Here is a 12,106-nt window from a genome sequence, read left to right on the forward strand (position 1 = left end):
GGTTTAAAAAAGGTTTGGATAAGTTCTTGGAGGAGAAGTCCATTAACTGCTATTAATCAAGTTTACTTAGGGAATAGCCACTGCTATTAATTGTATCAGTAGCATGGGATCTTCTTGGTGTTTGGGTAATTGCCAGGTCTGATCCAGCATGGCAATTTCTTATGTTCCTATGTTCAATACCATGAGTTCTGTATACCCTACCAATAAATCTCAGCTTAGCAGATGACTCTCCACCTCCATAGGTCAGGCGGGTTCTGAACTGATCCATGGTACTACAGGAACAAAAATTAGCAGGTAAGAACCAATTTTAATTTCCCTTTACGTACCCAGATAGTCCAGACTCCTGGGATACGTACCCAGATAGTCCAGACACCCTAGTTAGGGTGGGACTTTGAGAGTCCTGCTCGCAAAACGCTCTCACCAAATGACCAGGACTTCAGATCCCCCATATCCAAGCGATAGTGCCGTGTGAAAGTATGCAGCAATTTCCAAGTCACTGCTCTGTAAATTTCCTGCGGTGAAACTAACTGAGTCTCTGTCCACGAGGCCGCCTGAGATTGCTTAGAATGAGCTCTCAAACCCTCAGGAACCAGACGTCCTTTCGTTATGTACGTGGATCTAGTGGCCTCCTTGAGCCACCTCACAATAGTAGACTTGGAAGCATGAAAACCTTTCTTAGAACCACTCCACAAAACAAAGAGATGATCTGACCTCCTGAATTTATTCATTACCTTGAGATACCTCAACAGAGCTCTGCCTATGTCCAACATCTTAAAGCTCCCTCGCATGAGGAGCGGAAGAGTCCATCACCGGAAAAGCTGGAAGTTCCACCGACTGATCCACATGAAACGCCAATACCACCTTCGGTAAAAAGGAGAGGGCACTGTCCGCAAGGACACCCCTGAGTCTGAAATCTGCAGAAATCGATCACGGCAAGACAAAGCCTGCAACTCAGAGATTCTCCTAGCTGAACAAATGGCCACCAGAAAAACAACCTTAAGGGTCAAATCTTTAAGCGTCGCTCTCTGAAGAGGTTCAAAAGGTGCCTCACATAAACCTCTGAGAACAAGATTAAGATTCCAAGACAGAAAAACTCTCCAAACCGGCAGGCGCAAATTCTTAGGCCCCCCCCCCTGAAGAAACCAAACTAAGTCAAGATGGGAGGACAGAGAGCAACAGTCTACTTTACCTCTTCTGCAAGCCAGAGCAGCCACCTGGACCCTAAGAGAGTTGAAAGCCAAACCCTCCTGAAGAAAAAACAAGATCTGAGAGACTGAACATTGTATTGCTCGCACGCCATTCATGATGCACCAGGATTCAAAATCCTTCCAGACCCTTACATAGGATACAGAAGTAAACATCCCCCTATCCTGAAGGAGCATAGCAATAACCCCTTCTGGGTACCCCCTGCACCTCAATTGCCGCCTTCAAAAACCAAGCTGCTAGACAAAAGTGAGCAGTCTGGACTGAAAATATTGGCCCCTGCTGAAGAAGACCCGGCAGATGGGCGAGGCATAACAGACCATCTACGACTAAGTTGATTGGATCAACAAACCATGAACGAAGTGGCCACTCTGGGGCTACCAACACCACGTTGCCTGGTTGTCTATCCAAAGCAACACCTTGTCAATTAGAGGCCAAGGAGGAAACACGTAAAGCAGAACTTCCCGAGGCCAAGGAAGCACCAGTGCGTCGACTCCCACAGTCCCATGCTCTCGACTCCCTCTGCCCCTTTGCATTGAGATGTTGCCATTAAATCCACATGGGGGCAGCTCCACCTCTCGCAGATGAGCTGCATCGCTGTCTCTGAGAGTTCCCACTCTCCTGGATCTAATAACCTGCCACTTAGAAATTCTGCTTGGATGTTTTCTACTCCTGCGATGTGCGAAGCGGCTATCCATTTCAGATGACACTCCATCCAAAGAATCAGTTCTTGAGCCTCCTGAGTGTGGGGAATTATGAGCTTTGCCAGCAAGCCATGTCAGGGGTTAACTCTAACTTCCCTTCTCTCTGACCTTTGCACTGAATGCAGCAAGACTAGCACATCTTAAATCTCTAGCTTATAATTAACCCTCACTGCCTAGGGAGAGGATACCTAGCTGCCACATATTCAGATGCAGGCAGAAGGAAGACACATATATGGTATAGGCTTCAGCAGCCAATGAAATGATCTGTACACACCCCCTGAGCCAATGGTCTAATGACATGTCTGTATGCTATGGCTAGGAGAGCCAATGATATAGTGACACGTCTGTATGCTATGGAGAGGGGAGCCAATGATGTGATGGCACATTTGTATGCTATGGATGTATGTACAATAAAAAGGGACCCAAAGGAGTGGTCAGCCCTTCTCTTCTCTTCACTTTCCTTCTTGCCATGAATCCTGCCTGATGTGTCTTCATTGCCGCAATACCTGAGCCACTGCCTGACTCTTGGTTCCTCCCTGCCAATTGATGTAGGCCACTGTCATCATGTTATCCGATAGAACCCTCACTGGCCAACCTTTGACCAGTGGCAGAAAGGCCAGTAACACTAAACGCAACCCCTGGTCTTTAACCAGTTGATAGATCAGAAAGCCTCCATTGCGGACCAGCAGCCTTGAATAGATTGTTGCTGACACACCACACCCCAACCAGACAGACTGGCATCGGTATTAAGAATCACCCAATCTGGGACCTCCAACTCCACATCCTGAGTGAGACTGGAAGTTAGAAGCTACCACGACACTGTCCCTGCCAACATCCTCGAGCGGCAAACGAAGGTGAAACTCCTCCAAGAGCGGGTTCTAACAAGACAAAAGAGCTCTCTGCAAAGGCCTCATATGAGTGAATGCCAAAGCACCAATTCCCGGGTCGAAGCCATCAAACTCAGAACTTGTAAATAATCCCAGACTCTGGGCATAGACAACCCCACAACTGACAAACTTGGCCCTGCAGCTTCAGAACCCACTCCTCCATAAGAAACACTTTACCCTCGAGAATGTCAAGCCGGGCTCCCATATACTCCAGGAACTGCGAGGGAACCAAGTGACTCTTTGCCAAGTTTACTATCCAGCCAAGTGTCTCGAGAATGTGGATCACTTTTTTTTTTTTAACTCTTTATTTTCATAATTTCCAAAATTCAAGTCATACAATGACATACATAGAATAGCGAACAATCCATAAGAAAAATAGAAAAAATACAAGCAAAAAATAAAAGCAAGCAATTGTCCTAGTAAGGCCTCAAATTGGGGACTATAAATTTAACAAAACATCAATAAAAAGAAATAATGACCAGAAAAATTAAATTATCTGCTACATCTTGGACTTTATCTCAGAAAATTAAGTAGAAATAGACAAAGGACTCTCTCTATTTTGCAGAAAACCTTCTAGCTTATCTGGATCAAAAAAAATATATTTGAGTGCCTAATTTAACAACACATTTGCACAGAAATTGAAGAAGAAAAAAGCACCAATACCTAACACTCGTTTCTTTTGCAAAAACCTTTTCCTTCTCAGCTGACTGGTTTTAGCTACATCAGGAAATATTGCAAGTTGTTGGCCAAAAAACCTCTTCTCTAAGGCACGAAAAAACATTTTCATAGTCCAAATTCTATCAGGTTCCAGGGCAAATACCATCAATAAAGTAGCAAAGCCCTCAATATTGACCTGAGAGTCCTGGAGCATGGCTGTTAAATTATCTAATACATTGGGTTGTATAGAAAGATTACTCAGTGGTACAGCAGATGGTCTACCAGAAACATAGAAAGCTTTAGTAATAGGTGTAATAGAGAGTCACTTAGTACCTTAAGTACCTCCACATAAAATTTCCTAAGCATTTCAATAGGAGAGAGAGTATTAGACTTAGGAAAATTAAGAATTCTCAAATTCAGCCTCCTTGAATTATTTTCTAAGGCTTCTAACCTACGTTGATTAAATTCTTGCCCTTTAATAAATGCAGTATCACATTTACCTAATGTTTCACATTGCTTTTCCAAATGAGAGCCACAATCTAAATTACACTTAATAGCTGTGTCATGCCCCAGAATCTGAGATTGAATGGAACCAATAACCGTAGAGATATTCTCAATTTTAGAACTGAGAGAAATTTCCATCTCTTGATAGCAGTCCAGAGTGATTCCATGGTAATCTGCACAGGTACCACCGGGGTGTTAGAAGCAACAGATAAAACCTGAGGATCCAATGAAACAGGTTCCCCCACCACAAGAGAAGCTTGTAAAGCACTTATAGGCTGAGACAAGTTCTCCTGCGACCTGGTCTAGGTGGTATGCAGAGATCAGGGCTGAGGGAGGTGGAATTCCCCGAAGAAGAAGCAGCAGGAACTCCCATGTCAAGTTGAGACAGCCCTGATGGTGTACTGGTACTCAAAGGCTGCAAAAACCCATCAATGGTCGGCTGGGACACCGAAGGGAGAGGAGCAGTGGGGTTGGAGGGGAAAACAAGAACAGTCCCCTTCCTCTTCTTCCCCAAACGGCCAAACAGATTAATGCCAAAGTAGAAATAACAGAGAAAGAGGGAGGAACTTACTTGAGGGAACCTTCAGAGTGGGAGACAACGAGGGGCGTCCAAAGAACTCTACAGTTAAACAAAGCAGTTAAACTAGCGCTCGGCTTCAGCGATGCGCTAGTGGCGGTTATGCGCCGCTGCGGGCCCAATTTTATTTATTTATTTATTTATGGGTTTTTATATGCCGGCATTCGTAGGACACATCAAGCCGGTTTACAATTAACTAGAAGAAGGAAATTACAATGAACGAGGAAAGGGGGAAGGGAGCAGGTTAGAAAAGGGGTGGGGTCGGGGGGCGAGGAACAGGGATGAGGGAGAGAGAAAGTACGAGAGTAGGAAGGGAAAGAAAAAGTAACCGAATTAAATTGCTAAGGAACATAACATATGAAGAGCAAGAATAATTAGCCGTATTAACAGTATTCAGGTATATACAAAACAAAATGCAAGTTCTAAGAGGCTTAAGGTTAGGGGGTAAGGGATGCCAGGGTGGTTCAAGAGGGATAATGTCTAGGTTTGGTTGGTATCCGGATAGGCTTGTTTGAAAAGCCATGTCTTGATACCTTTTTTGAATTGTAAGGATGGTTCTAGATGGAGCTCAGCAGGTAGTGAGTTCCATAGGGTAGGACCAGCTAAGGAGAAGGCTCTTTCTCTAGTGATGGAGAGTTGTGCGGTTTTGAGGGATGGGAGGTTGTGGCTGGGCAGTTAGAAAAGCGGAAATGGGGCATTTCCTCGAGCCAGGCGAGATTGTTTTTGTAGAGGGTATTGTGCAGGATGGTGAGTGTTTTGTATTGTGATCGGAAAGAGACGGGGAGCCAGTGCAGATCTTTTAAAATAGGGGTAATTTGGTCCCTTTTACGAGTATTGGTAATAACTCTCGCCATGGCGTTCTGAAGGATTTGCAGAGGTTTGATGGTGGAGGCAGGGAGGCCTAAGAGAAGGGAGTTGCAGTAGTCCAGTTTAGATAGGATGGTCATCTGCAGAACTGTGTGGACGTCCTGGGCATGAAGGAGGGTTTAGAGCTTTTTAAGGATGTGGAGTTTGAAGAAACCCCCCTTTATGAGAGACTTAATATGGGGTTTGTAGTTTAGGTGTTGATCCAGCGAGATGCCTAAGTCTCTCTGAGTGCAGTGGTGTGTACTTTAGTGCAGTGTTATGGAAAGTAGGTTGGAGTGAGTGGTCCAGTTGATTAGAAATGATGAGGATTTCTGTTTTTTTGAAGTATTAAGCGCAAGGTGGAGATTGGATAATAGGGAGTTGATAGACTCAAGGCAAGATTCCCAGAATTGGATGGTTTCGTTAAGGGATTTTTGAATGGGGATAAGAATTTGCACATCATCTGCATACAGGCCCCTCCCAGTGTCCTGCAGAAATGACGTCAGGATGCCTAGAAACTTACTAGATGCTTACTAGAAACTGGAAGCCCCGACAAAGCAGAGTGAGTCAGCACTCCAGAGAAATTCAGGGCAGTTCTTTTTAGCTGGTCAAGACATCCTTTCACCTTTCTCCCCTCTCTGGAGTCCCAATCTGCGAACTGCTGCGGGCCCAATTCTAAAGGCCCCTCCCAGCGTCCTGCAGAGATGACGTCAGGACGCCTAGGGCTTATCAGAAACTGGAGCCCTGACAAAGCAGAGTGAGTTAGCACTCCGGGGAAATTCAGGGCAGTTCTTTTTAGCTGGTCGAGACTGCCTCTCACCTCTCCTCTCTGTAGTCCCCAGGGTGGATCAATTTTTGAACCGACTGAACACAAAGATCCCACGACTTTGCCCTGATAAGCCAGCCATCTAGATAAGGGTGCACCCGAACTCCTTCCTGGTGCAGTGCTGCCACTACCACCACCATCACTTTGGTGAAAGTATGTGGCACCGTGGCTAACCCAAAGGGAAGAGCCTGAAACTGAAAATGCTGAGCCTGAAACTGAAAATGCTGTCCCAGAACCACAAATCACAGAAACCTCTGATGATCTGGGCGAATGGGTATGTGCAGATATGCCTCCATTAAGTCCAAAAAAGCCAGGAACTGCCGCTATCACAGACCTCTGGGTTTCCATCCGGAAACGCAGCACCTTGAGTGCTGCATTTACCCTTTTTAAATCTAGGATCAGACGAAAAGTCCCTTCCTTCTTTGGAACGACAAGGTAAATGGAATACCTTCCTGAGCCTTGTTCTTCCTGTGGAACCGGAATTACTGCTCCTAGTTTCCACAACCAGTCCAGCATCTCCCAAAAACCAGTTGCTTGTCTGTAGGACCACAAGGGGAAACCAGAAACAAATCCCGGATGGGCCGAGCAAATTCTAACGCATAGCCATCTCTTATTACAATGAGGCCCCACTGATCCTTGGTAATTTTGGCCTACTCCCCATAAAACCGCACCAAGCGACCTCCTACAACTGGATCAATGGCGTGGACTAGCCTCTCCTCATTGCGAAGACTTAGTTCCGGCTGTGCTACCATTTGCGGTGTCCCAGAATGGTCTCCGGCATCCCCAAAAGAACTGACCCCAAGACTGACCATGGAGCAAAAATTGCCTCTGCGGACCTGCTGCTCCTTTTGCTGGGTAAGACCTTCTAGTATCCCGAAAACGGGAACAAGTCTGAAAAAAATCTCTTAGCCTTAGGCTTTTCCTCAGGCAACTTGTGAACCTTTTTTTTGCCAAAATTATTTATTAATTATTTATTTATTTAAGTCTTTTATATATCGACAGTCGTTAGGAACATATCATCGGTTAACAGAATGCAGCAACAAGGCTTTACAATAAACTGCAATACGGGAATACAATACAAGTTAAATAGAAGATCAAATTGCAAATGAGAACTAATTGGGGAAGGGGGAAGGGACCAAGAGCTAGGGGGAGGCGGGGACTGATACATAGAGCATAAAATGGATTGGCAAGAAGATGACCTGCGTGCTAATTTGCAACAGGCGGGGGTCAGGTAGGCCTTGGGATGAGTTTACAAAGGAATAAGCTAGCGGCTGTAACAAACTTACAACGAGGCTCCAGGATATTGTTATAGGATGGTTATTGGCCATAGAGTTGGGGGTGAGCGAATAAATATGCAGGGGCATGAAATAGGTTCTGTATAATTCTTCCAGGTCCTCTCCAAACAAGAGTCGACCCTTGAAAGACAGAGACCCCAGCCGAACAATTATGCAACCACAATAACCTCCTGGCTGACACGGCCGACACGATAACCCTAGATGTCCTCACCAGGGCATACAGAGCATCAGCCACATAAGCCACAGCCGCCTCTAAATGCTCAGCCTTAAACGCTTCCTCTCCAGGCTTTGCCTTTGCATCCTGAAAGTGCTGCACCCAACGCAGACTTGTTCTCTGCGTAAAATTAGAAGAAATGGCCGAACGTAAACTCAAAGCCCACACCTCAAAAATTCTCTTGAGCTGCACCTCCAGCTTCCGATCCTGAACATCCTTCAACGCTGCGGATCCCGCAACCGGAATGGATGTTTTTTTTTTGGTAACGGCCAAAACTGCCGCATCAACCTTAGGAGGGAAAGCAGGTCCAATGTCTGCTCCAGCAAAGGGTAAAGCTTCACCATAGCCCTCCCTACCCATAAAACAGCTTCGGTAGTCCCCTACTCCCAATCTACCAGCTTCTTCACAGTTTATGATAATGGAAGGCCTTCGCTGGGCGCCGCAGCCCATCCAGGACCGGATCAGCTCCTTCCAGATCAGAGTCCTCCTGCGAGACCTTGACCCTGAGCTCCTCTAAAATCTGAGGAATCAATGGCCCAAGCTCCTCCTTATGAAATGGCTAAGCCACCTTAGGGTCATCCCCCCTCAGAAACCAGGATCTCCCCCGGATCAGCACCAACCACATCCAGATCCACCGACAGGTCATGCGCTGAGGGCATCTCCAGAAACTCTGGATCATCCTCTGAGTCATCCAAACTATCAGCCGGGACCCCCCGAAACAGAACCGGACCCAACAAGTGCTGGACCACCGCAGGCCACTTCCTTCGGGATGGCCCACATGGGACCCAAATCCAGACCCTTGGAAGGCCAGGCCCAGTTTCCCAGACTAGAAGCTGCCGCCTTCTGCTGAGCCAAATAGGCCTCATACAGGAGAAACATAAAATCTGAAGAAAAAGATATTGAGACGCCAGTCACGAGCTGAGAAGGACCAGGGACAGACAAGAGGATTACCATCTTCCTCTGCCTCCTCCTGCTCCTCCCCAGAGCTCAAACAGGCCAGGGACAGCCTCAGAGGAAAATCCCTCTCCCCGGCTGGCGGCGCAGCCTGAGCTGACTGAGCCCTCAAAATGGCCGCTGTTTCTGCGCCAAGGGGAAACTGGTCCTCCAGCCAGCGCGAAGTCTGCGGTGCTGGAGGAACAGAAACGGGCGCCAGCCTCCTTTTCGCTGCACCTGGGGAATCCGACAGCCCCTGCCCCTCACTGCCTGCGGAACAAGCAGCGCACAACCCGACACAGTTAAGTCCTGATCGCGCCGAGCTACACACCACCTCTGACTGACAGCAGGAAACTTACCTCAGCCCCGAAGAAGCCCCAGACTCTGAGAACTACAGCGTCGTACTCTCCAGCTGCCCAAAGCAAAGAGGTAGGAAGTCAGCCAAGGCCTGAATACAGGCTCCTACCTGTCTCTAATTCTTTTTTTTTTTTTTTTTTACTTTATTTACTGGCTGGAACACAGAGCTGTCCAAAAAAATAAAGAGACAACCCAAAAACCAAACCAGCTATGCTGAACCTGCATCCACCTCAGCAGCCTTGCAAAGGGGGGAGGGATCTGGGCACCAGATTTACACCCCACGGAAGCATGGATCAAGCATCACCGACCCCAGCTTGCCCACCTCAACAAACAGGGATGGCCCCTCTAGGACCCACCACCCTTTGGGTGGAAGGCTCATAATCATTAAAAATATATAAATAAATAAATTTGGTCTCCTAACTGCAGAACTGCAGGTTTTGCACCATCCACCATCTGCTGGAGACAGAGAAATACTGAGGAACTGCAGGTGGCACAAGTGATTATGTAGCAGTGCAGTAAAACCTTGTCTCCATCTGCTGGCAGGGATGCAAAACCCAGGAGTCTGGACTGATCTGAGTATGTACAGGGAACACTATAGTTGTGTGTTGGCCACTCTCTGAAAACCATATTAGCATTGCCTTTTTGAGAGATTTAAATGACTGATTTTATTTCCTTAGAGCAAGGGTTTTCAACTTGGTCCTCAGGACACTCCTAGCCAGTCAGGTTTTCAGGATATCCACAGTGACTATGACTAAGGTCATCTACATGCACTACTTCCATTGTACACAAATCTATCTAATGCATATTCATTGTAGATATCCTGAAAACCTGACTGGCTATATATGTCTCAGGGACATATAGTGTATATTTACTTTAAAATTAAGTCCTGCAATGTAATGAGTTTTGCATTTCTAAAATGGATTGGGAGCTTTGATTTTGTTTCCATTGTACTTTGTGTAGTTTATACTTTCTGCAAAGATACTTATTTATCTGTGATTTGAGAATGGTGGTATTTCTTTTAAAAATTTGTAAGCCTGGTTTCTATAACTGACTTCGGATCTATTTCTGTTCTTAGGTGCAAATGTTCGTCTTACTCAAATTGCAATAGCCTTGTCCCACATTAAGCACGTGACGTGTGACATGTACCCTGGCATACCTGTGCTGTTCTGTGGAGATTTCAATAGCACCCCATCATCAGGACTGTACAGCCTTATGAAAAGTGGCAGTATTTCCGATGATCATGAAGACTGGGTCTCTAATGGAGAAGAAGAACGGTGCAACATGAGCCTAATCCATCCGCTGAAACTGAAAAGTGCTTGCGGGGAACCTGCTTATACAAATTATGTGGGTGGGTTTCATGGTTGCCTAGATTACATTTTCATTGACAGCAATAGCTTAGAAGTTGAGCAAGTCATCCCTTTGCCAAGTCATGAAGAAGTCACAACTCATCAGGCTTTGCCTAGTGTATCACACCCCTCTGATCATATAGCACTTGTATGCGATTTAAAGTGGAAATAGAGCAAAATAAAGATTACTGTGAAGGAGCTTAACTTGAATCAGAGATTTTCTGTATTTGTATACAGATTGGCAGATGTGAACATATTCCAATTACCATAACAATGTGTAATTCATTTGATGTGTCCAGGTTCATCTGCATGTAACATCACTCCCCTTCTTTTCTATACACTCTGAGAAGCATTTCTAGACTTGCATCCATTTTTATAGGTGATTTTTTTTTTTTTAAAGTAACTAAGATTATTTTATTAAAATCTATTTGAATGGATGAATCTTAACTGATTATTTGATTAAATACATTTGGACTGAAATGTGTTTATAGATGGTAGGATAAATTTGGTAAAGTTCAAATGAGTAGATGACAGCAACACTGGATCAGACTGGTATAATAAGAACAGTGCAGGTTCTCTAAAGTTTTTTTTAAAGGCAAGATAAGCTTCTGCCTGCAGAAAAACATTTTTTGTGGAGGACAAAGAAAGGGGACTTAACTGTAGTATGGTTTCTAAGTCTTTCTTTTTTTCCCTACTTCACTCCCTTTTTAAAAAAAAATAATAATAAAATAGCATGTCCTGTACCTATACTATTTCTAAGCTGGAGTATTCAGCCCGGTACTGGGAACAGAAAAATACAATCTTTAGTTAAAGCTATCAACAATGTTAAGTAAGAAAGTTAGTTTTGTGACTTTGCCAGAGTATTGTAGAGCAGACAACTTTGGTTCCCATCTCCTGTTCCTTGGGACCAGGGCACCTTTGGAAGTGATACATTCAAAGGTTGAGGAAGGCAGGTGGCACTACTGCAGGCTGCCACCTCCTCCCTGCACCTTGCCAGAAAAGTGACACTGAAGGGTCCAGCCATGGAGGAGACTTTGCCTGCAGCACGAGCTGGGAAGATCTTCAATTGCCCAGGTATATTCACTGGGGAGGGTTTAAAACATTGCAGGGTATGGGAACTGGAGCATTTTCACTTACAAAAACATATTTGGGTTGTAGATCCAGTAGCTTTAAACTTCGTTTTATTTATACCTTACCATTTAAAGTAAGGTTTGTACTGAGCATACCATACAGCTTACAGTTGTCTTTTTAAATTTCTATTGCACAAGCTTCACATGAAAACTGTTGTAATCAAGATTTTTAATAAAGTAGCAATGCTATCTAAATTGCTCGGAAAAGATCTTGCCTGTTTCTTAACAGTTGTTTTCTCATTTGAGCTTAGTGCTAAATTGTCTTTCTTCCTTGTGCTCATATATCCTGTTTCTCCAGACTTTATACATTGTTTGGAATAAAAAGGTGCATGTCTCTGTATGCTGATTGCCCTTTTTTTATTTTTAAATCCTCTTCTTAGTATTGTCTGTTGTTCATGCTGTATTCATTCTTTACAGGTATCAGTGAGAGGTAGATATAGCATTCATGCCTGTTTTACAACGCTTCAGAAAAAGCTTATCAAATGGCCAAGCACAAAGTGTTTTTTAAAACTACAACCTGTATGAAATGAAAAAGGGGGTGATCTTAAACTGGCTGTCTCCACAGCATACTATTTATGATAATCAAAATGAGGAAAAAGCCCAAGTCACTGCAGGATCAGGGCAGAA

General features: G+C 44.8%; 1 protein-coding gene across 1 annotated transcript in view; it reads left to right on the forward strand.

Moving 5' to 3' along the window:
- Positions 1–11,819, forward strand: part of PDE12 (phosphodiesterase 12) — a 33,301-nt gene extending 21,482 nt beyond the window's left edge. The window contains exon 3 of the mRNA XM_029600931.1: positions 10,079–11,819. Coding sequence (XP_029456791.1) covers positions 10,079–10,521 — 443 coding nt within the window. The 3' untranslated portion in view covers positions 10,522–11,819. The remainder of the gene's footprint in view (positions 1–10,078) is intronic.
- Positions 11,820–12,106: the final 287 nt, after the last annotated feature.

Source organism: Rhinatrema bivittatum, chromosome 4 (genome assembly GCF_901001135.1).
Source record: "Rhinatrema bivittatum chromosome 4, aRhiBiv1.1, whole genome shotgun sequence".
Classification (NCBI taxonomy): domain Eukaryota; kingdom Metazoa; phylum Chordata; class Amphibia; order Gymnophiona; family Rhinatrematidae; genus Rhinatrema; species Rhinatrema bivittatum.